Genomic DNA, 25,908 nt, shown 5'->3' on the forward strand with positions numbered 1-25,908 from the left:
TTTGCCTAATGTGGGCTCGAACCCAGGACCCTGAGATTAAGAATCTCATTCTGTACTGACTGAGCTATCCCATGCTTGAGGGCAATCTGTCAAGGCTGCATGCCCACAGTAGGCAGGGATAGAGCCAAAAGTGGACACAGCCACCCATTTTCTCTTTAGCACCCTGTTTTATTTCCCCTTCCCCACCAAATAAGCTACTAGCAGAGGGACAGGTCACTCTTGCCACAACACTGTAATGATGAAGGGGGGGGGACCTTTAATCACTTGATGCCACAGCATAATCCTTAGATTACATGATAGTTCCATCCTTGAACCTACAGTCCATTGTAGGGCATTGTCTCTGACCCCCAGCTCCCCAACGTGCTATTTTGCCCTGCAAAGAATCCCAGCTCATCAGATTTCATACACAACCAGTAAACCTCTATATTTAATGTTTGTATAAAGTGGAGGATCTGAGGACATACATAGCTCTTGGTGGGAGAAGCCTGAGCCACTCCACTTTCTCTCTTTTGTGCCGTTATGAAGCACAGAAGCTTTCTTGAATGCAAGCTGGTGAATTTACCCTTCAGAAATCACGGGGTTTTTCTCCATCTTCCTTTTGCTGGCATTCCTGTTTTCTCTCTCCTTGCCTCAGTAATGTTCTGTATCTGTGAAATGAAATAGACTCCGTCTGAGAAACTGTGGTTTCTTTAGTATGAGGTCACATTCCCAGGATGTTAGGTGTCGGGACTTGTGTGCACAGATGGGGCCCTTGGAATGCAGTTTGAAGAATTTTGCTGGGTTATGGGCATGAAGAATTCTTTTGTACTTAGCAAGCTTTTTGCTCATATTCCAGTGACCAGCAGAAGTAACCACAGAATGCTGGGAAATAGCCAGCTTGAACCATACCGGGGGGGGGGGGGAGAGACTTTCCACCAACTAATGAAGGCAGCTTAACAAATACAATCTGGCTACTTAACATGTATTCTGCTGGTGACATTACTTTGTGCAAGTGTTCATTTAAGTCCATGTCTCTCGGCATGATTCATGCTAAGGAATGGTGTTTTGGCAATGTGCACTGATCAGGTATTTAGAACTATAGGTGGCCAACATTCATTTAGTGCTAAACATCCCTGCAAATCAGTCACCTGTCTTTATCAATGTGTTTGTGACCCTTCTGTGAAATCTTCAACTACAGAAGCATGGAAGGGCAGCATCACCTCCATGTGAACTGGCAACTGTGGGAAACAATGTTGGTCTGATAATGGCAATACAACTCTTGTGTCTCAGTTATCTGATTGAAGTGTGCTAGTTAGCAGTGAACAGGTCTAAGGCAAACATAAAGCATGATAAAGCACAAGTTACACAGGGCTGGGGAACCTTTGGACTTTGGGCCAGATTTGGCCCACCAGGCCTTCCAATTTGGTCCACCAGACCATTTCCTCAAACCCACACTTACCTGCCCTATGCCTGATGTCCCATGTGAGGTCAGTTGCTGGGAAGGTAGAGATGTGGTTGGATCAGCTGTATGTGCACCTGAAACCAGAAGATAGCAAGAATGAATCAATGCTACACATCAATCATGCTTGATGAATGTCTACCCCCCACCCCTGGCTAACTTTATATGGGTGGGCAGGCCATTATGATGTCAGATGATTGACAACTGGGTGATCCTGGGTGATAGCAGCATAAAATGGTGAGGGACATGGGGAGTGGCAGATCTTCAACGAAAAGCAAAACAAAATTCAATAAATAAATTGAGCAGGAGCTTGGAATAGGTATAGGTTAGTATACTAACTAACTAACTAACTAACTAACTAAGTAACTAATTAACATGATCTATAAGGACCCCTCCAATGCTATAACTAATTCTGTGGCAAACTGTTTTTACAGAAACAAGGGAGAACCTTAGAAATAAAATCCAAATTACTGTAAACCCTGTTTGGCATCATCATAGAGAGAATGATAAAACTGTGTGGAAGAGGCACAGATTCAGATAAAAGGCATATAAAGGGAACAGATGGACTTCAAAAACTTTGTGAAAGTTTATCTGACTTAATTAATTAAACCAAACATCAAGGAAGTTGCAGAAAGTTTCTTTCCATGCTAACAATAATGGTCTGGTTAAGAAAAGAATGTAAAAAAATCATCATATGACCAAATGAGGCAAACAGTTCAGTTATGCAACCATTTTTGCAAACCAGTTCTTTACTGAAGTAATTTCTTAAAATTTATGAAGCAGAATGATTGCTGCTCCTAGAGAAAAAGGTTTCAGTTGCCAAAAATTTCAGGAGGAATCCCAACCTATGAGTTTAACACAGCTTGTGACTGCAAAACTGAAAAGTGTTGAAAAAGTCCCAGCCACTTAGAACACATTCAATCTCATACAGCTCATTAGGAAAATGCACTGTTAATCACTTTGGTTACACTTGCACATTACAAAAGAAGAGAGAGAGTACAAGTTTGCCTAAATTTTGCATATGCTAATAGATACACACATCTATCTCTATGTATAGGTGCACATTTATAAATAATGCCTATACCTTAAATAGAAATACGGTGGAACCTTGGTTGTCAAACACTTCGGAAGTCAAACATTTCAGCTTTCAAACGCTGACAAACCTGGAAGCAAATGCTTCTGAGGTGCAATTCTCCATTTTCTCAATGGATTCTACGGACCGTCCATTGAGCCTCGGTTGTCAAACGTTTCTGAAGTCGAACGGTCTTCCAGAATGGATTACATTCGACAACTGAGGTTCCACTGTACAGTACATCTCACCATTGTGGGGAATACTGTGGCCAAGTGATCTGTGTGCCTGATCTGTTTGCTGCCCAGGTGCTGACTGTTGAGGGACAACTTCAAGGCGCCCACTCTCCTTTCTTATGGTTATCTTTTAATTAGACGCAAGCAGGGCAGCCCTTTGAATAGAGGATTGGAGCCAGTGATTTAAGGGGAATAGCTGTGTCTCCCTTTTTCTGGATTGTGTTTTGTGACTAGGATTGTTAATCCTAGTGATTTGAGAACTAAAATAAAGCTTTTCCTTTTTTAAGTTAAATGCGCAATTGCAGTGTGCAGTTCAGTGAAGTTGTAATAGAACATTGGGTTGCATCCATCATTAGTCATATTTAGAATAGACCCATTGAAATTAATGCAAATGACTAACTTGGATCTATTCTGAGTAAAACTTAGTTGTATACAACCCCATAGATTATGCAGTGTGAAACCGAATTCTAGAAAACAATCAGCTTCATCAGATATGTAGATTTAGTTTCACCAGTGCACAACTGATGTGCAGGATGGAGGCTGGAGTAAACTTCAGTGTAAGCCCATTACCCTAATGCTTCCAGTAAATATTCCTTTCTTTTCTTCTCAGATGGTCATTTGGAGTTCTGCTGTGGGAGATAGTCACTCTGGGAGGTAACCCCTATCCAGGTATTGCTCCTGAGAGACTATTTAACCTCTTAAAAACAGGCTATAGAATGGAGAAGCCAGAAAACTGCAGTGAAGAAATGTAAGTAGCATCAAGCTGCCAGCATTGTTAATCAAAGAGATTCCATTAGTTGATTATACCAATAAAATATTATGATCAGCTGCTCTGATTTAGGTCTTTTCCAGACAGAAGGTCTTGAAGATGTAGCTTGAGTGAGTTTAGAAAAACAAAGAGGAGGTGTCACACCTTGCCATCATAATGAATTGTGAAGCAATGAACTCAGACATAAAACTGACATATAAATAGACCAAAGATATGAGCTGGAGCTAGGTGAAAAATCTATTCACTGATGCATTTGGGGGAGGCAGGATAATGTACTCATCAGACAATCCAAAACAGATGTTGAGCATACCCAAAAACTCTTGCCTGAGATCAACACACCCATGGCAGGATAGGCTGTTCATATGCAGCCATGTTTTTTCCTTGGGGAGCCAATTATACAAGGGTGGAATTCTATGGTTAAGACATGGCTGAGTTGTTCAAATGGTACACCAGCCACACAGGAGCTGCTTGTGGAAAAGGCAGCACCCGTGCCACTATAGAGCATTTCAAGGACACCAATGACTTCTTTTAAGGCTGCGAGTAAGTTTGTTTCTTCATTCGCTTACACAGTGGCTTAGTTTTCGGCTCAGACAACTTGCAGGCTGAAAGGCATCTTACAAAGGATTTTTTTATTATTTTTTTAGCCACCACCAAAAACATTGGATCCAAAAGCAATTTAACTATAAATGGGTTGCTTGTTACGGTACCTTATCTTCCTGGCTGTTCCAAACAGCCATCTCTCTGTGCAGGCTCCTGCTTCTCCCTCAGTCCTGGGGGAAGGCAATAGGCAGCTTTGTGTGGATTCTTCACTTTTTTAAAACAAAAAACAATGAAGATCACACAATGATAAAATTGAATTCTGCAGTCTGTTTAAATTAGATGTCCCAATAGCACCCTGCCTTTGCCAGCTTGCCACTTCCTTGTTGATCCCTACGTGATCTGAGTAGAAGCAACTTGTTTATATAAGTTGGCCAAGGGTTTTGTGTAGAAGAGGATAAGAAACCATTTTAATTTTTTTGAGCCAGAGAGTCACATTCCCTTGTGTGGCTAACCTTCTGAGGGGTGGGCAATGTCACAGTAGTAGAAACTCACCTGAAATTCTTCCTCCCACAAACATGTCTACACACATACAGCAATTAGGTATTGGAGGGTTTTTCAAGCTTAATTGCTTAGTGAGGGTATGACCTTAATGGAGAGCACAGTCAGTAGGGAGTGAAGTGTTACTATTTCTCTCCATTGCTGTGGTCTCCATAAAGATACAGTCCCCCTGCAGGGCAGTTAAACTTTTTCAAAACACTTCCACTGTCACCAGTGGTAACTTTTTTAAAAAACCAACCTAACTCCTGGATTGGGGTCAGATAAGGAGGGGAGACCCCACAGGTTGTATTCAGCCCATGGGGTGGAGGTTCCCCCTCCTTGGTGTAGACACTTTGATTACTCTGGCACTGTTGCCACTGCTAAATGTTTGGGTCCATTTGTGCATGTGAAGCATCTCAACAAAGTATTTGTATTAATCAATATAACATTCTCTTATATGTCTTCCTGAAGGTACAATCTGATGCTTCGCTGCTGGAAACAAGAACCAGATAAGAGGCCAACATTTGCTGAGATCAGCAAAGAATTAGAGAAAATGATGGTAAAGAGTAGGGTAAGTGCCTTTCAGGCTTTATCACTGTGCATGAAGGAAAGTTGGAAAGATTTTCCAGTGCAAGGATTTACATACCAGTAATTGGTAAGACATGGTCCATTTTTCACCATTCATCTCTTGAAAAGAATGAGATCAAATAAGAGTCCAAATGGGGGATATTTGAAATTGGGAAGCCCTACCTAATGAGAGGAGGTTGATGGTTCAGAGGAAGGGATGCAATTGCATATCACAAAAAGCTTTTTCTGGTGGCTGATTACATTTTTTATATACACCAACAAACCTTAATGTGTGAAAAGGCACATTCACTTTTATGTTCCTTTTGACCCTAGACACCACTCACTTACCCGTTTGCAGCAACATATGATTGCAACAAACAGGTGTTTTGAGAACACATGCTGCATTCACCAGAAACAAGATTACCTGTGCCCCCCTCTTAAATGGCTATTTATGTGGCAAGCCCAGGTTATTTGCTCATAAGCGACTTGAGTCTGTTTCACAAATTATCATGGAAGGAAAATTCTACAACAATTTTCTTTGTCTAGTTGTAAAAGCTAAAGAAATAAATAAATGAGTAGCTGAAGATCACACTCCTGTAAAGAAGTAACTGGCTTATACCAGCATTCAGGTTTCAAGTCACTTGTTTTTCTAAGTGATGTACCCTCATCTGAACAAAGTGTTGGAAGTTTATGGGCTGTGTTAAGGTACCCTTCCCCCAGTTCCTCATAAAGCTTTGGTGCCTTTAAAACTGTTTCTTCTGGCAGCTGCTGCTCACAGCCAGCTCCAGTTCTTTACAAGGCCCTGTGATCTCTGCCCTCGCCCCCCAATCAGAAGCTGATGTGGGTGGGCTTTGGCTCACTGGTACTCCTTGACAAACAGAGCTAACTGTGAGCAGCAGCTGCTGGAGAAGAGTTTTTCAAGCCACAGAAGCCCCATTAGAAGCTTGGAATTTGACCAAGGAAGAAGAGGAGCAGATTCCTGCCCAACCTCATTTCCTTCTAGTTGAAGGGGGGAAGTGGAAAACTGCATTTGCATGTGAGAAACCTGTGCTGAATTATACCAACCTCATTGACTGCCCCCTCAGATTAGATATATACTTTTATGAAATATATGTTAGTGATTGCTGATCACTGCCCAAAAGTTTTCCTTTAAGGCTCTAGGCATTTGGGGATGTATCATGCTGCAGCCCTAGCTTCACATAGCTGAGGGAATTGGGCTGTCATTCATTCATGTAAAACCAAAATACCTATTTCTCATTAAAGAGAACAACAGATCATTTAAGTGTAGATAGATGCAAAATGTCAAAATCCAGAGGTAGGTTAGTGCAGCAGAGAAAAAGTAGGTTTTGTTGTTTGTATTTTGTTTTGTTTTTTTACTGGAATCCCCAAAGTGGCTCACCAAATTAATCAAAAATACTGTTCTGTGAAAAACATTTTTTTAAACAAAAGTCTGGATAAAACACAAACTTTCTTCTTAAAAGGGTAGTATAAAAGGCCAAACACAGCCAGACTTGGTTACTTGATTTCTAGGAGTCCTTTTAAAGTCATTTCCAAAATGGCAATTTATTCAAATGGCATCGAAAAACAGGTTTAGGAGGACACACCCCTCTTGCCCGCTTGGAGTAGCTTCATCTAGTCCATATGTGCTTTATCCAAGTATTCGCTAAATGAACCTTCCCCTCCCCAAATCCAAACTCTACAGGACTGGCAAAGTGTAAGTATCTCCCTACTCCTTGATGAGTAAATTAATCAAAATTCTGCACGATGGTAAGATGCTGGGCTTGAGAAAAATCGCTCAGGTAAGCTTGTGCTAATAGGTACTAGCATTTACATGGAAAAATACATGCCTAGAGGAAAAGGTCCGGCAAGTTGCTGTGTATGATGGACAGAGGTACCCATAAAATAGACCCTGCTGACTTCCCAAACTGGAGTTTCAAGCTTTTTAAGATAAAGAAACTAGAATGTCAGGCTGACCAAACCTTAACTATCAGGACATCTGGTTCATCATGCTCTGCAGCAACAAATAGCTATTTGCATACTTGGTAAATGTAGTTAATATGTTCATTAACTGCCTCTCAGGACAGTTTATAGTTATAAATACACACACACTACTCAAAGACGCAGTTTTCCAGGAAGGGCAATACTATGCCATGAGTAGGGAGTTGGACCTAGCAATGCACGGTCCAGATATTCATAAGGAATAATGGGATTTTGAGAAATCCAAATGATTCAAAAAGCAAAGCTTCACAATGCAAGCAAGTCCATTCCAGTGTAATCAACTCACAAGTAATGTTTGTGATTTTTTCAATGAAAGGAAAACAGTGGACAAAGTGCTTGGATCGGTCAGGAAAACCACCTGTGCTATGGACCCTTGCCCCTTGCTAGCAGGGAGGGGACAGCTGACTGGGCCAGGAAGGCGATTAATGCCTTCTTGCAAGAGGGAGTGGTCCCTGGCCGCTTGAAGGGGGCACTGGTAAAACCACTTCTCACTGGCTGCCAATGCAAAGTGTTGATTTTACCTATAAAGCCTTAAACTGCTCAGGACCTCAGTACTTCAAAGGCCACCTCTCCCCACATGAACCGACCCAGACCCTGCAATTATCACCAGAGGCCCTTCTTTGCATGCCTCCACAAGAGGTCCAGAGGGTGGCAACATGAGAATGGGTCTTTTCTGTGGGGGTTCCCTGTTTGTAGAATGCTCTCCCCAGGGATGCTTGCCTGGCTCCTTTGTTACTTATTGTTAGGTGCCAAGAAAAAACATTCCTCTTCTCCCGGGCCTTTGGCTGATTCAACAAACTATAGCTTTGAAACTGGGGTGGGGGGTATTGTTTTTGTTTGTTAGAATGTTATATATTTTGTGATTTTATATTGTATACCGCCCTGTGATCCTCAGATGAAAGGTAGTATACACATTTTATAAATAAGATGACGACGATGATGATGATGATAAAGTATTCCTCTCTCCCAACTATGGTAGTCAGGTAGACCTTATCTCATGAAGCCATCTGATGGAGCAGACCAAAAGTCTGATTTCAACAGTGGCTAACTGCATTCCTCCTGGAAGCTTATAAGCATGTAATGAAGGCAACAATCTTCTTTTGTGGTCCTATTCTAAATAATTACTATAAGAACTTTACTGTATCACTACACCACCTCACCTAGCATCTTATGTCCAGCTGTGGCTGTTTCTGAAATTTCACAGAAAAGGGGGGCATTACCCTTTCTAGGGGGCTGGAATCTTCCTGATTCCAGCAGTCCCGTCCCAACGTACCAGATTCATTGATTCTTTAATGGTTCCTGATTGCTCAGAGGAGCTTCTGTGCCATGCTGATAATCATACTCGGAACGCTTCTGCTATCCTGGAAGAGGCACAACATTTTCCAAGTCTGCCTGCCAGACTCACTATGTTAACTTGCTGGCAAAGGACATTGCTCATGGGGAGCCGTAATTGAGCATATGTCTAAAGAAGCATGTCTAGTGTTACGCCAAACAAATGTGTTGCCAAGGATACCATTCTTGCAGAAAGCAGGTTGGTGATGATCTCATCCATACTGATCCTTTAGTGTTCAGTTTAAATGGTGAGAAATGTGGATAGAAATGATAGCGAAAGAGCTGCACTCTCAACCAACCCTAATCCCTCCTCTCTCTTTTCTTAAATCTGTTTAGGACTACTTAGACCTTGCAGCTTCCACCCCATCCGACTCCTTGCTATATGATGATGGACTCTCAGAAGAGGAGACACCCCTCGTGGATTGTAATAATGCTCCCCTCCCTCGAACCCTCCCTTCCACATGGATTGAAAACAAACTCTATGGTAGAATTTCACATGCATTTACTAGATTCTAGCAACACACACACCCAAAGTGATTTTCTTCTGCACTGTCCTCACACTCTCTGTAATATCCTTTAGAGCGTTATTTGTCTGAATGAAATCAGTCAAAATTTGCTTGGCAAGTCTTTCTTTTCCTTTCATTTGTCACTGTCAAAACTCTGCATTAGGTTCTTACTTTAGCCGGTTCTGCAGCTGTGTTTAATTTTTTAAAATTTTTTTTTAAAGAAAAAGGATGTGAAAACGTGCAACTTTACTAAATATATATTGTATAATAAAGAAAAAAACTAATTCCTAGATCAGGGAAGTACTCTCAGGGGAAGTTTAAAAAAATGCTAGCAAATATTCAATTAAAACTATACTTTTCGGTATCCATGGAATTGAGAGCACTTCAAGTGCATCATTTAATATGGCATCTCTAATTTTAGGTAACTTTTCTTTTTACTACTTGAAGATTTTTATTCCCCCCTTCCCCTCACATTTCACTGTTAAGAGTCCATTGCATAATAGTTCTTGTTTTTATTCTGATGGATTCCTGAATTTCAACTGTTGCCTGTATATTTTAAGTTCCCAGTCAGCCATGGCTGCTTACTAAGCAGTGGAATTTAGGGTGGGGGCAGAGAAGGGAAGTCTAAAAGAGTCAGCTTACAATGCAGAAAAGTCAGAGTAGAGCAAGTACAGCTGTGTATTTCATTGGAAGCTGAATTGGTGATGACCACATGAAAGCAACTTCTTCTGTTTTCACATGCTTTTGGTTTCTCATGAAAATGTCAACATCTAAGCCATGTTTTGAATGTTGTCGCAAGTGTCTTAAAAGGAATGTGCTTTAATATTGTGGTGGTGAGATGGACAGTAAAGATGGTTCTTGCCAAAACTCCTACATTTTTTTGTCTTGTAATTAAATGCTCTACATGTCATTTAATGCTTTCAAATTGCTATAATTCAAGCCATGTGGCTTTCCCCCTTTGCCCATTTTTTTATTTGTCAGCATTGAGGTACTGATTTGGAGTCTAATATTGGAGCCCCCATTCTTCAATTCATAGTTAGACTCTTAAATTAATGGGCATGTTTTTAAGATGGCTTATGTACCAGGCTAATCTTTCCGAAGTCAATGAGTTATTTGAATGCCCCTTGAATAGTCTAGAGTAGACCATAGTTGTTATATTCAGGTTCCAAAAGAAGTACTTGGAGATTTATTTGTGTCTTAGACTTCAAGGCATCCTTGCAAGGAGTGTCCTGCCCCACCCCCCAAACTAAACAGAAACAATTAGGTGATTCAGGAAGAAGAGCGAGAATCAAATCTGACATACATGAGACATTCACTGGCCCCGTGGAAGCTGTTCCAGGGCCCATTCAAAATATATATGCTTATGTACATACATCCTATTGACTTCAATGGGATGAATGTTTTTAGGAGTGAAACATGCATGCTAAGTATTTAAACTTGTCAGAATGGAAGACTATGTAGGCTTACTACTGCTTTGAGCACTTTATTTACCACAGGAATACTCCATTGCAATAACCAATCTGCTGTATTCCCATGAAGATACAACATTGTGAGATCCAAAGACCTATCAGGAGCTTGTACTGGGGATATATATCAGGAGAGCACTTTATTTTTCATTGTTTTGGCCTTCACTGCAACCTGTGCTTCAGTGCCTTTCAAACACAGTTATCTGTTTGGTTTTTTTGTGTTTTCTTTTCTTTTCTTCTTTTTGTGGTGGTGGGGATATTTTGTAATTTGGCTTGCAATTGTTTAAGGGAGTTTTGCCAAGGGCCTTACTGTCTGCACATGAAGTTTTGGTTCTTCAGTGCAGAAAAAATTATCTGTTTTCATTTTTAGGCATGTCATACCCGAACTGGCCTGAGGAGAGCCCCGTTCCACTCACAAGATGCGATGGCCCTAAGTCTGTGTTTTCAAGATATGCAAATGATAGTGTATATGCTAACTGGATGGTTTCACCCTCAGCGGCAAAATTTATGGACAAGTTTGATAGTTAACAGTTTCTTGGTAAAAAAAAAAAAAAAGGTAATGGACTCAGGAGGGGAGCAAATGTCCAAAGAAGGGCCTTCCCTTTGGCTCATTCTTTGCATAGTAACAACTGGTTGAAGCTACAGGAACATCTAGAATGGGAAATGTTCCTCTTACTTTTGGGTAGTACCTAAAGTGTCTTCTCTCTCGTGTGATGAATACTATAATTGACTCCCTGCCCCCTTTTAAAGTTGTATCAAACTGGGTCACATGATAGTTTCAATTCCTCCGTTGGTTTTTGCCATTCTCCAAGCAGTCCATTTGGGTAGCTGTGTTTTTACACAGTAGGACCTTCCTACTTAACAATGTTCAGGGCAGAGACCCAGTTCTGGAATGGATATGAAGAGGGTGGGGGCAGGGGAGGAACACTGTTGTTTCACTATATAAACTGCTATCTCTATGGTCATTGCTAAGAAAAAGCAAACTGATCCAAGCATGAAGCACAAATTATATGATGGGAACAATTTTCTCTTTAAAAAAATTCCTGAGTTTGCTGTAGCGTTACGTGTTACCATGTTGTTGGCAGTAACAAATCCTGAGTTAATGGGGTTTTGGGACCAAGACATTGAACGATTCTAGTCCGTGCTGAGATTCAACTTTTCAAGTCTTGGAACCCTATAGAAATATATTGTTCCATCTTAATGGGAAAAGAGGTTTTTGCTGAAAAATCAGGGTTAAACTATTCTTCACTTTAGCACAAGTTTTTGATATCAGATATACTTTAATAGACTTGACCTACAGAGTGCCCACCTGACATAACTTTTTTCTTTACATCCGTTTTACTGATGTCTCAAAATCTGCTCAGGATGTTTTGAAATGAGCTGAAGCCAAGGAACCTGGTTAGCAGTCATGCCCAGAGGGTTTTTGTCCTTTCGGCTCAAAACTCTCTTAATTTCTGCAACCCAATTGCACAACCATATGGAACAATGCAGACACAGCACTGGTTCCCTCTTAAGAATGGTTGATACACTGGGAGTTAGGCTTCGAATTGTGTGCAGCCTCCCTCCCCCTTAATTGCATTTACATGGTTTGGATCACCAATGTTCACCATGGTTAATGTTAAACAGGGTTCCCCATATCCCAGGATTTGAATCCCTCTTCAAACTTCTTTCAGACCATGGTAAAAATGGGAATCCTGGTTAGCCAGAGTTAACGTTGGTGGTGACAAACTGGTTGTGGTGAAGGAGAAACAGCCTGCAAAAGAAAGCACACCTTCCCAAGGCCAGTTCCTTGTTTTTAACAACAGGTAACAGGGACCTCCTCTTGCATTAACCCCTGGAGAACTTTTTATTTACACACTTATTTTCCTGTGAATCATGTGCAGACCAAACTTTTTATTCAATGTAGTCTTTACTCTTTTTTTCTTTCTTTTTTTCTTTTTTTCTGTCCATATGGCTAATATGTCTAAGGGTTTGGGTTTTGTTTTTTTGAGAGTAAAGCTAATAATTGATGTGATGTTTTAACTTTAGTGTGGTGTTTTGGAAGATAATCTGACTCCTGCAGAGGTTAGATAAAATGATTGATACACACGGCATTATGTTACTGTATTTTGTTATGAAGTTACAATGTTAAGGAAGGGGAATGCTGGAATGTTAACTCAATGTGTTTATCCTTTTTGGATACTCTTGCATAATCAAAAAATTATACCAAAGTATTGCTTCTGTCTCTTGGGTTTCAGCTATGTAGTTCTGTGTGTCTCTTTTACATGTCCCATATTCCAGAAATCAATGAGTCAGATTGCCAAAAACTGTAACCACTCTTTTAATGCAAGAGGTCTGAACACCTCAACAGGATAACATTGTTTGAAAGTAAGCCTGTTCTCAGACAAAGGGACAGGTTAAAGTTATTGTTCTGTAAGCTAACTACTAAGCTAGACACTGTGTTTACAATAAAAGATAACTGCCTACAGAGATGTGAAACAGCCCTGATTATTCTGTAACAAGCAATCATCTCAAATAATAAAAATGTAAATGTCATAGGCTTGCTACTTCATTGTTGTTGAGAGGAATTATTTGTAAGGACTCAAACCACAGGGGTACTGCTGGTGTGTGTCAACACCTAACCCAAGTCGAAGGAAGGAAGGACAGACAGACAGCAAACCAATATATGAGCTTTATAAAAACCTTTTCGATCTAAGCTTGACCACACTTCTGACCAGCAAAGAGAGCACTTCCTCCTGCTTAAATACAGCTCACCTTTGCTTTCCTCCTATTCTGCTTTTGCTGCATCCTGTTCTTGAATACCAAAGAGTTGGATCTGAACTGTACCATCTGTATCTGCCTTTCTTACTAGAATTAAGGAGAAATCCTATACATGGGTGGTGCTGTGGTCTAAACCACTGAGCTCTTGGGCTTGCTGATCGGAAGGTTGGCGGTTCGAATATCCGCGACGGGGTGAGCTCCCGTTGCTCGGTCCCAGCTCCTGCCAACCTAGCAGTTCGAAAGCACGTCAAAGTGCAAATAGATAAATAGGTACCGCTCCGATAGGAAGGTAAACGGCATTGCCATGCACTGTTCTGGTTTTGCCAGAAGTGGCTTAGTCATGCTGGCCACATGACCCGGAAAAACTGTCTGCGGACAAATGTCGGCTCCCTTAGCCAGTAAAGCGAGATGAGCACTGCAACCCCAGAGTCGTTCGCGACTGGACTTAACTGTCAGGGGTCATTTACCTTTTCCTTTTAATGCTCACCTTTTTTGGCCAAATTACATTGTGAAAATTAAGGTGCACATTGGATTTGAGTAAATACAGTATATCCCCTGGGAATAGTCACAACTATCCGATTTTCCATGAGCTGAGTATTCCCAGGCATAGCAGCTTCCAAACGGAATACTTGATCCTCATTTTGCATCAATTACCGCATGTGGATAATACCCAGTTTTTCTATTCCAGTATTTGATGGTATGAATGGCTGTCCTATACTCTTGAAGTAAGCAAAGCACTGAATCTGATACATCTTATAGTCAGTAGTTAATATTTTAGAGGACAGAAGGTATTCCATATCATTTGCTATTCATTTTTTGGTCCTTATGCAGCCACTAACCACTCCAATACATTTTGCTGCCCAAGACAAAGATGCACCCCCTCCACTCCATGTACAGAAGCAAATTAGCATGGCAATTAAATATTTCTTCGTTACTAGTGATGGGACACCACCCTCCCCCATTGAAGGAGATGGGTATGTTTAGCCTGGAAAAGAGGAATGGGAGGAGATCTGGTAGCCATCTTCAAATAACTAAAGGTCTGTCACAGGGAAGATTGGAACAAGCTTTTTTTCTCCTGCTCTGCAGGGTAGGACTCAAACAAATAGCTTCAAGTTACAAGAAAGGAGATTCTGGCTAAACAGGAAGAACTTTGTGACAGAGCTGTTCAACAGTGGAATGGTCTCCCTCAGGAGGTTGGACTGTCTTTCCTTGGAGGTTTTTAAGCAGAGGTTGGATGGCTGTCTGTCATGGATGCTTTTGCTGAGATTCCTGCATAGAAGGGTGTTGGACAAGATGACCCTTGAGGTCTCTTCCAACTCTACAATTCTATGAATTCTTTGCAGAAGAACCAACAAAGACAAACTCCATGAGGGTAGGTATATATTCCATATTACAAGCAGAGCTACCCTTGCTACCTCCACACAGTTCAAATCAATCAGAGCAACTGGATTCATGTAGAAGAAGAAAGAATGTGCAGCTACTTTGGCTTGCTTCAGCAATGGCCCAAAGTAGCAAACAGCATTTATAAGCAAAATATTACAGAAAATGATTTTTTCTCAGACACCCAACCCCCAATAACCAAGGTCCTTTGCACTCCATCTGAAGCAAATTTCAGCTCTGTTGGGGGAGTACCTTGACAAAGGATTGTATACAATGATGAGCTCATAATCTAATTGTGGGTATTGTTGCAGATTCGCTAAGTTTTCATATGTGCTTCGCTAAAGCATGACTTGGCGACCTCATTTTGTCACAAATGCGGCAGTTCTTTCAAGCGGACAAATCACTATTGTGGAACCTTGCATTTCCTAGCACAACCGCTGAAGTAATGCTTAAACACTGATGGTGTTATTTTGGTTACTTCCTCCTGACACTCAAAAATATGTTTATAATAATGGCACTCTTTCTGCACGTTCATTTTAAAATCAGGCACTCCACATATTCTTTTTCATAGCCATGCATATTAGCTGTTTTTGTTAACATCTAGGGCCAAAAATAGATTTAATTGTAGGAATGGAAGAAGGGGACATAGATGTGGATTCAGAACAGGGAATGTATTAACCATTCACAGTAAAGCAGCTAAGGATTCTTTCTGAGCGGAGAATATTTCTGCAGACTCCTCTTTTCTTAAACTTTTTCAAATGAGCCAGTTAAATTTAAAAATGGCATATTGCATACATGGGCTGTAATCCAGAAAGGATTGTCAGTTCTGGAAACCAGAGCTATGCACATATGCTGTTCTGTATTTGACAATAGGAAAGCCTAATTCACATTTATGATACTCTGCCATGGCAGTCACCTGGCCAGGTGACATGTGGGAAGGACCAAAGTATATATGAACCTTAAAAAAAATAATTTAGAGAAGGCAATAGAAGACCGCTGTGGGATTGGCTGAAAGGTGGAAAGGGTGTGGTCCAGAAAAACAGCCATGCTGTGGAGGTAAAAGGGGGAAGCAGCAGAAAAAGAGACTGCAGGCTAAAGAAATAGGCCCATGCTTTCAGGAGTTAGGTATGTGGAAGAAAAGCACTTAAACTGGGGTAAGTCAGCAATTACCTACATCAGTGCTTCACAAGTATGTCTGCTTTTTAACATAAAAAAAAAATCCATGGACCTGCCCTATGCTAATTTTTGTAATTTTATACTCTATTATTATTATTTATTGAATTTATATACTGCCCTATACCCAGAGGTTTCAGGGCAGTTCACAGAACAAAATCAAAATATAAAAGCACAAAAAATATAATCAAAATAAAAACAACCCAATAACCCCCCCCACACACACACATTTTAAAAGGGCATAGGATGTCAGTCAAATCAACCAAAGGCCTGGTTAAAAATGAATGTTTTTCCTTGGCTCTTAAGGTAAAGGTACCCCTGCCCGTACGGGCCAGTCGTGTCCGACTCTAGGGTTGTGCGCCCATCTCACTTAAGAGGCCGGGGGCCACTGCTGTCCGGAGACACTTGCGGGTCACGTGGCCAGCGTGACAAAGCTGCTCTGGCGAGCCAGCCCCAGCGCAGCACACAGAAACGCTGTTTACCTTCCCGCTATAAAGTGGTACCTATTTATCTACTTGCACTTAGGTGTGCTTTCGAACTGCTAGGTGGGCAGGAGCTGGGACTGAAAGACGGGAGCTCACCCCACTGTGGGGATTTGAACCGCTGACCATACGATTGGCAAGTCCTAGGCCCTGAGGTTTTACCCACAGCGCCACCCGCGTGGCTCTTATAGGTGTATTATGAAGGCGCCAGGCGAACTTCCCTGGGGAGAGCATTCCACAGATGGGGAGCCACTGTAGAGAAGTCCCGTTCTTGTATTGCCACCCTCTCAACCTCTCATGGAGAAGGCACACAAAGAAGGGCCTCAGAAGTTGATCTCAGGGTCTGGGTAGGTTCATAGGGAAAGAGGCGATCCTTGAAGCATTGTGGTCCTGAGCTGTTTAAAGCTTTATAGGTAAAAACCAGCACTTTGAATTGGGCCCAGAAACTAATTGGTAGCCAGTGCAGTTGGACCAGGATCTGTGTAATATGCTCAAACTGTCTTGCTCTGGTGAGCAACCTGGCTGCTGAATTCTATACTAGCTGAAGTTTCTGAACAGCCCTACATATAACACATTGCAGTCATCTAACCTTGAGGTTACCAGAGCATAGACAACAGTAGTTAGGCTATCCCGAACTACTAGGGGCATAGCTTGGGCCACAAGCCGAAGCTGATGGAAGGCACTCTGGGCCACTTGAGGCCACCTGAGCCTCAAGTGACACCAAAGGATCCAGGAGTACCCCCAAGCTATGAAACTGCTCCTTCAGAGGAAGTGTAACCCCATCAATATCAGGCGACCTCCCACCCATCTGCTCTAGGGAACCACCCACTAACAGTGCCTCAAGTCCTATCTGGATTGAGATTCAGTTTGTTGGGTCTCATCCAGTCCATTACCGAGGCAAGACACTGGTCCAGCACTTTCACTGCCTCACCTGAAGATGTAAAGGAGAAATAGAGCTGAATATCATCAGCATACTACTGACAACATACTCCGAACCTCCGGATAACCACACCCCCAGTGGTTTCATGTAGATGTTAAAAAATGTGGGGGTTAGGATTGATCCCTGTGGAACCCCACATTGAAGGTTCCATGGGGCTGAAAAGCATTACCCAAGCAATACCCTTTGGGAACGACCATCCAAGTAGGACTGGAACCACCGCAAAGCGGTGCCACCCACCCTTAGTTCAGACAGTCGCTCCAGAAGGATACCATGGTCGATGGTATCAAAAGCCGCTGAGAGATTGAGAAGAATTAGCAGGGACATGTTTCCCTTGTCTCTCTCTCTTGACAGAGGTCATCATACAGAGCAATCAAAGAAGTTTCTGTGCCCAAACCGAGCCTAAACCCCAACTGAAATGGGTCAAGATAGTATTGTTTTCCTCTTTGAAAACCAACCAACAAGAAGCGAGTTTGGGCATTGAAGCTTCAGCCCAGAGAATTTATTTGGGAGTAAGTTCTATTAAACTGGGCAATTGGGACAGATTAGGGATACTGCTGGTTTACCCACCCATCTGTCAAGCAGTCTCAGAAGCGGTGTTGAGGACTCCCATACTGCTGGTTCTGGGAGACTTCAACTTCCATGCTGAGGCAGCTGGAAGTGGGGTGGCAGAAAAAGGTCCTCCTTTCCTTCCACTCTGCAGTTTTAATCTGAAATCTTAAGCGCAGTACTAGAGCACCAGAATGCAGAAACAACTCCCATCATTCTTAGCTAGCAGGACCGGTGGTCAGGGATGATGGGAACTGTAGCAAAAACAGCTGGAGAGATCAAAGTTTGTGAAACTCTGATCTAGACTCTACAGCTTTAAAGGAAAACAGAATCCTAAACTCTGACTGTGTATGGGCATGTGTAAGAGAGAAAGAGATCCCTGAAATGGTATACCTAACCATCAGCAATATAACTATAAATAAAAAACCAGGCAAGTCCCCCCCCCCTTTACATGTGAGACTAGTCTCTTCAAAAGAGGATGAGGAAGTAAATTGAGCCCTTTGATGTAGCACTACTGAATACAAGGCAGGGAGACACCTCCCGTTCCATACAAATATTCCCAGAACATCGTGGAATTGAAATCCAATGATAAGATGAAAGCAGAATAATCAAAGGAGCACAAGAACACAAAATAGTGAAAGTATGGCAAATAAAGAGGTGAATGTGTCATACAAGCCTCCCTAGTGAGAGTGTGGTGCAAACAGGGCTGCACCGCTGACAAATGACTTCTTTGCAAGGTACTACCAGCCTGAAAATGTTTTATTCAGAATAATGGCTCCTTTAAGGGAAGTAGCACTACTGTATTATGTAATAGGAAAACTAAAAACATCTTCCGTCAGTTGGATGGCACAACTGAACAGGCCTTCTCTCCAGTGACACTTTCCTCATCTTAGGGGGCAGTGGCACATATATGAGTGCACTAAAAGCGATATGCATGCACAGGTAGGTTGATGTGGAGGAGGAAATCCCCCATTGGTATCTTCATCCCAATCTAGACAGCAGTAAAGCATATACAGTGCAGCAGAATAGCTTTCTATTTTTTTTTTTTTATTAAATTTCTTTCAGTGTATTACAAACATGGAAAATAGAAAGAAAAAACAACAAAAAGTGATTAAGGATCCATAACAAAAAATACATCTGCTCACTTCGTCCAATAACAAGTGAGTTAAAGAGGAAAAAGAAAAAAAAGAAAAAAAAACATCAAGAAGAAAAAGAATAATCAAAAAAGTACATTAAAAAAGAAAACAGAAAGTATGGTGCATGTAGCGATTAGAACATGTCACCTGACCTCCTTCCCTGCTGATTTCGGATTCCAATTTTAAAATTTCCCTTTTACAGCTGGTGTTAGTCTAGATTTATGCATCGGAAGTTTTAAAGCCAACCTGCTATAGTTGGTAGGTTTTTAAAATTACCTTCGATATAGTTCATAAATTTAATCCAATCCTCGTTTAGCTTTGTATTTTTTTGGTACCTGCTTCTTTGCGTCAATTTTGCCAATTCCAGGAAATCGTATAATTTCGTTTGCCAATCCTTTACCGATGGTATGTTTGTATTTTTCCAATTTTGGGCGATTAGCATTCTGGCCGCTGCTGTTGAGTATTGAAATAGGGTTTTGTCTGCTTTCTTTATCTCATCTCCAACTATCCCTAGTAGAAAGGCCTCCGGTTTTTTGGGGAATGTGTATCTAAGTATCTTTTTTAATTCATCGTATATTTGGTTCCAGAATTTTTTTATTTCTTCACATGCCCACCATATATGTATAAAATTACCCTCTTTTGTTTTACATCTCCAGCAGGCCTTATCATCACTCTTGTACATCCTGTTTAATTTTTCTGGTGTTAGGTACCATCGGTATACCATCTTTTCTAAATTTTCCCTTATTGCAGCGCTTGCCGTAAATTTTAAGCCCTCGTTCCACAATTTTGCCCATTTTTCCAGTTCTATGTTATAGCCCAGGTTATATAGTTCTATGTTATAGCCCATTCCATACAAATATTCCCAGAACATCGTGGAATTGAAATCCAATGATAAGATGAAAGCAGAATAATCAAAGGAGCACAAGAACACAAAATAGTGAAAGTATGGCAAATAAAGAGGTGAATGTGTCATACAAGCCTCCCTAGTGAGAGTGTGGTGCAAACAGGGCTGCACCGCTGACAAATGACTTCTTTGCAAGGTACTACCAGCCTGAAAATGTTTTATTCAGAATAATGGCTCCTTTAAGGGAAGTAGCACTACTGTATTATGTAATAGGAAAACTAAAAACATCTTCCGTCAGTTGGATGGCACAACTGAACAGGCCTTCTCTCCAGTGACACTTTCCTCATCTTAGGGGGCAGTGGCACATATATGAGTGCACTAAAAGCGATATGCATGCACAGGTAGGTTGATGTGGAGGAGGAAATCCCCCATTGGTATCTTCATCCCAATCTAGACAGCAGTAAAGCATATACAGTGCAGCAGAATAGCTTTCTAGAGGAAGCATGTTGCAACAGATGACTTACAAACTAGCCCCGTCTGTCTGAGTGCTTATCTGCTCCCTTGTACTCAGCTTTCATATTTGTATATAAAACTTCACAACTGTCCACTACACCTTCATCACAGGAAGCAGAGCTTGTAAAAAAGTGTCAATGGACATCCAGCTACTCGGGGAAATGGGGAGTGCAAAACAATGCCAAGCCACATACTACAGGGAAAGGGTGGAGGGAACTAGCACCTCCACCTGGCTTATTTGATATGTGCAGGTGTGTGTGGGGGGGCGCTTCTGATCCTGAAGGATGCAAGCCTTGTGCAGCCTATTATAATTATACACAACTTACTACTCTTCAACAATATTTGTATTTTTAAAAAAATAAACATGCAGCATCACATTCCAGATGGGGATTTATGACATAACAGCTCAGGAATTGTAAAGTGTATTGAAACAGATTTCATGAATATTTTCAAAATTATTACTTGCACATTTTGGCTTTGCTGATCATGACTAATTTACAACAATAAAAGCAGCATCACATGGGGATCATTGCTGGAGTTATTCTACCATTAAGGTCTGAACCATGGAATTTTGTAAAAGGCCCCTCTGGCAAATCAAGCTAATGACTTTCTGACAGCTCCCAAAAAGCTGAGCACAATCTATGCTGCCTCGGAAACACGTCTTTACTAAAAGCACTGCTTTTTTAGATATGAATCTTATTCTCCTTCAGTTATTTTTCAGTTTACTACCAGGTATCTGTTCCTACCTCCACTTTGCATTTACAGTGGTACCTCGGGTTACAGACGCTTCAGGTTACAGACTCCGCTAACCCAGAAATAGTACCTCGGCTTAAGAACTTTGCTTCAGGATGGGAACAGAAATCGTGCAGCGGTGGCGCGACGGCAACAGGAGGCCCCATTAGCTAAAGTGGTGCTTCAGGTTAAGAACGGACCTCCAGAATGAATTAAGTTCTTAACCTGAGGTACCACTGTACTGTTCTCCCATTTGTTATCTTTTAGGATGCAAAAAGCCTTTATTTTAGTAATGTATCATCTTCTCCTTTCCACTCTATCATAAAAACAAAAACATCAACAGACTGAACTAGCGCACCTCTATTCTGAACACATCTTTTTCATAGTTCCACTAACAATTCAAAGTGATGGAATCATTTCCATTTTTTAATTAAAAACAGCTGATCTTAATTGGTGGGGCTCAATACTGGAAGCGGTTATATTTGCAAACAGGAGATCAAGGTGGGGCTCAATGAAGACAACATGGGTGTGAATCACAAAATGTGGCAGTGTTCTTACGCGGGAAACTTTGCATTTCCTTGGTGTAACAGCATGAGGCAGATCCCACAATCACAGAAACATTTAGCAGCAGTTGCTGTAGCATGATTAGAAATGTGCTTCATGGTATGTAAGTGGATATAAAGACAAGTGTTATATTGCCATCCTTTGATACTACAGACCACTTCTGTGAGGAAGAGAGGGTCTGTAGAGATCTGTGATAGCAAGTGTCTCCCGAAACACTTCAGCCCTGTCTGAGGGTAAATAATCACTACCATTCTACATTACAAAATGAAATATCACTGGTACCAAACTGCATGGGAAACAGTCTTACTAGAAAAGCTAACCAACAGATTGAAACAAACACAGGGACAAACAAGGATGCTCTCACCCTAGTATGGCTCCCCTTTATTACATATACAGCCCCACAAGATAACAACATAACCCCCACCCCAACAGCATACAAATTGATATGGCTAATCTGACCCAACAAACACACACACTGGGCCCTTCACACACACAAAAAACCCTCACTGCAATCAACTAAATGCAACTAGCCATGCTCTGGGCTCTCCAACCTCTCCTACTGCCAACAAAAGCAAACAAACAGATAAAGAACCTATCCTCACAATGCTAACACAAAAAACTATTAAAATCTTTTAATAAAAGCAATAAAAATACAATGAATTACCGGTAACAATAAGCAAACTTTAAAAAGGTACCATCTTGGGGAAAGATGTCTCACTCTGCCCCTAAGGCTAGGGTCCTAAACTTCCAAAGCAAAAAAATCTGGTGTACCTCCACTAATTCACTAACTGCCAAGCCCCCCCCCCCCCGCCCCACCCAAAGCTTGCAGGTGAGGGATGGGATAGAGAGAAGACACATAAGAGCTCTGCTTCATCATTTAGGAGTTAAATGAGGTTCCATTCCAACCACTGACAAAACAATACCTGGGTTGTTGGTTTTTCTGGGGGCTCGCCCAGTTCCCTGCAATGCCCAGACTTACCCTACTTGCTGCCTGCTCTCCATTGCCAGCTGATGTTGGGTCCTGCAAGGATTGCTATGTGAGCTTTCATCCTGGTCAGACTACTAAGGTTCTGGCTAGAAATAACAGCTGATTTCCATCACCATCCTATAAGCTTCATCTGTGCTAGCAAAAATCTACATAATTCACTGTGATGCACCACAGCTGCCCTAAGGAGCTTGCTCCTTCCTTTACTTGAGGCCTCCAGCACTATTACTTTAAAAAGGATCAAAATGGGGAATAGAGTCTTCCACAGTGCCAAAGCCTCAGCACTGCTGCCACCAATTGCCTAAATAAAATAAATAAATAAAATGTCCAGTAGAACCTTAGAGACCAATTAAATTTGTTCTGGGTATAAGCTTTCATGTGCATGCACACAAAAGCTTATACCCAGAACAAACTTAGTTGGTCTCTAAGGTGCTACTGGACATTTTATTTATTTATTTTATTTATTTTGACTGCGTCAGACCAACACAGCTACCTATTGCTTAGTTATTCACTTTGTCTCAAGGCCAGTAGGATCCTGAATTCAGGAGTAACTTATACGAGAAGGAATCTAGTCATCTGCTGTACCAGTTCTTCCAAACTTACTTCTATATATATATACACACACACCACTTCAGCACTTACTGGTAACTTTCACCTTTAACAGTCAAGAAGCTTGTGGGTACTACTAGCGTTGCAAGTTATACAAGGCAGGGTGTATATTTAGCAAGTTAACTAAGAAGAAATTATAGGCTGTCACAAGGAAAGAACAATAAACTGTATAACACTAAAATTAAGCAATGTGTGTCAGAAGTCTTACTCTAGACTGGTGTTACATCAAGAGTGGTTTCTCAAAGCCGTTGGAGTAGTTTTCTCAGTTTCAAATGAACTTTAACTCCAGCAGCCCTAAAGACGTTGCAAAGGAGGCTGAATATGGAGGAATCAGCCACAGTCCTCTTAAATTCCCTTTTATAGGAAGCCTGCCTAGTAACCTGAGAACAACATCATAAACTCTTAACTGTAAGCTAATGGCAGTTGTTCACAAAAGTTCACTAAAGTCCAGTTAGAACAAATATGGCAACTTTTGTCTAAGACAAAAGAAACTTCTTCTGGGTACTATGTGGAAAACAAATGGTCTTGTTCCGAAGACGTAATTAAGAATTTTTCCACTGAAAAAGAGACCACCTTAGAGACCAACTAAGTTTGTTCTGGGTATAAGCTTCCCTCAGTCAGTTCCTGTGACAGGAGACAGTCCTCCTGATATCAGATCCTAAACCATTTAAACCAAGAACCAGGACCATGAATTAGACCCCCAAATAAAATGGAACCCAGTGCAGCTTATAAAGTACAGTACATATAGGTATAAGAAGGTCAAATGACCATGTTCCCGTCACAGGTCCTTCTACCACGTTTTGTGCCATCAATGAAGGTTTGTGAACACCTTTGTTTTATTGATGTTGATCTACATAAGCCATCTTTCAAGGATTAGCCCTCCCATAGTGGCTCACAATGTATTTTTTAAAATGATAGTATCTTATAACATAATTACAAAGCCTAAAACCACACTATAACAGGCAGCCCCATGTAAAATGTATCATAGTACTCTATGCCATAAGTGTAGCCAGGATTTATGTTGGGAGGGCAGGAGTTTTGTGGGGGGTTGGGGGCAGGACTGAGCTATCTGCGATTCAGTTGATCAGTTAGTTAAGTATCTTTATTTACTTGATGGGGGGCATCTGCCCCACCTGCACCCCCCTGGCTACACCCATGGCATGGGCTTATGTCAGGCATAGGCAAACGTGGCCCTCCAGATGTTTTGGGACTACAATTCCCATCATTCCCGACCACTGGTCCTGTTAGATAGGGATCATAGGTGTTGTAGGCCAAAAACATCTGGAGGGTCAAGTTTGTCTATGCCTGGCCTATGTAACAATAGCAAGATTAGCTTCCTCCAAGCAAGACCACATATTGGCCTAGATATCACCTGCTTATCCAGGCAGAAGACAGGATCCATAAATATCCCCAGGCTACATACCTGCTTCCTTAGGGAGAGTACAGCCCCACCCAAAAACAGGCGAAAGACAGTTTACTAGGTCATACCTGGCTCCTGTCATCCATTATTCCATTTTGTCTGCCATAAGCTCCAGTTTGTTAGCTCATATCCAATCCTTTCATTGCTTTCAGATGCTGATTCAGAATTCCCACAGCTTCCCTACAATCAGATCAAAAGGAGATTCAGAGCTGGGCAATCTTAGCCAGTGGTTTTGTGCAGATACCAAATTAGACAGACCCCTGCAGAACGCCCAAAGCCAGTGGTCACAGGATTGGAAATGTGTTGGAGAAAGACAAAAGTTAAGAGGAAAAGTTTATTCACCAATTAAATAAGTTGCTTATTTGAAGAGATGGTATAGCATGGATGGTGGCCAAGTTAGAGGTGACATCAACATGGCTTCCCTCCAATATTCCTGGGAATCACAGGAGCCAAATCTTAGTGGCCAAGGTCCATTTGGCCCCTGCAATAAAATATTTGAGGGAACTGCCCCCCCAGTTGATTGACATTGCCATTCAAATAGTGTGTGTGTGCTGCATCACATGATTGATCATGTGGGTGGGGCTTACATACCCCCCCCCAATATTTTGTTCAAGTTGGCACGCCTGTTGGGAACTGTAGTTTATTAAGGGTGCTTGATAGTTCTATGAGGGTGTAAGCAACACTTCCCAGGATGCTTTGGGGCAAGCCACATGTTGCGGACGCTACCAGAGTACGTATGAGCTGCGATTCAGTTGCTGCCTTAATTACAAATCCTATCTCAGCCATTTAACTTACCAGATGGCCTCTGACAAGCCACCGTATTTTCTGAGCGTCAATTACGCATCTCCAGTATGGGCGTAACAATACTGGCCTGCCTTGCAAGGCCCGTTGCGTGGATAAACGGCCGTTATGTGGAAACGCTTCCAACACTCGGCGAAGTGCCGCTTGTCGCTATTGCCAAAGAGCAACGGCAGAAGCGAAGTACTTTTTGAAATGGGAGGCGTGAAGAGCGCGCCCGCGGAGATGAGGCGGAGAAGGGACGGTGCTCCTCTCGAGGAGAGAGCCGCCCCTTCAGCCTGGGCTGGGATGGCGAAAGGGGCGCGCGCCGACGCCTCTCCGCGCAAAGGGACGCGCGCGAATTGTGAGGTAATTTTTGCGCTGTGAGACGAAGCGCCTTTATGCAGGCGCTCGCTCGCTCGCGCGCAGGGAGTTGAAAACGCAGCCCGGGGAGGGTTTTGTCCGCGACAGCCGCTGGGGTCCCCGTAGGGTGGCGTCGAGAGGAGACGAGACCCGTCGCGTGGGGAGGGGGGAGGGGTTAGGGCGCCCGCCCCTGTGGCCGCGGGAGGGCGCCTGGCCTCGCCCTCAG

General features: G+C 42.0%; 2 protein-coding genes and 1 long non-coding RNA gene across 10 annotated transcripts in view; 2 read left to right on the top strand and 1 right to left on the bottom strand.

The window, feature by feature from the left end:
* RET (ret proto-oncogene) overlaps window positions 1-12,993 on the top strand; it is a 119,433-nt gene extending 106,440 nt beyond the window's left edge. For 6 of the 7 annotated variants that reach the window (XM_083740270.1, XM_083740271.1, XM_083740274.1 and 3 more), the window contains 4 exons: window positions 3,354-3,491; window positions 5,061-5,160; window positions 8,823-8,970; window positions 10,829-12,993. In XM_083740270.1, coding sequence (XP_083596396.1) covers window positions 3,354-3,491; window positions 5,061-5,160; window positions 8,823-8,970; window positions 10,829-10,986 — 544 coding nt within the window. In that variant the 3' untranslated portion in view covers window positions 10,987-12,993. Of the gene's footprint in view, window positions 1-3,353; window positions 3,492-5,060; window positions 5,161-8,822 lie in introns of all 7 variants that reach the window. The other variant, XM_083740276.1, reaches the window with a different exon arrangement.
* On the bottom strand, window positions 418-25,846 carry LOC310845409. Its single transcript, XR_014564669.1, has 4 exons — window positions 25,338-25,846; window positions 24,611-24,722; window positions 1,439-1,515; window positions 418-647 (listed from the first exon to the last, which is right to left on the bottom strand). It is a non-coding gene; the product is annotated as an uncharacterized lncRNA (long non-coding RNA).
* The window catches only part of CSGALNACT2 (chondroitin sulfate N-acetylgalactosaminyltransferase 2), a 46,497-nt gene continuing 46,068 nt past the window's right edge, over window positions 25,480-25,908 (top strand). Inside the window, exon 1 of one of the 2 annotated variants that reach the window (XM_083740459.1) lies at window positions 25,480-25,688. The gene's annotated coding sequence lies outside the window, so the exon portion shown is untranslated. The remainder of the gene's footprint in view (window positions 25,689-25,908) is intronic. The other variant, XM_083740460.1, reaches the window with a different exon arrangement.

Source organism: Podarcis gaigeae (assembly GCF_964106915.1).
Source record: "Podarcis gaigeae genome assembly, chromosome: 5".
Taxonomy (NCBI): Eukaryota; Metazoa; Chordata; class Lepidosauria; order Squamata; family Lacertidae; genus Podarcis; species Podarcis gaigeae.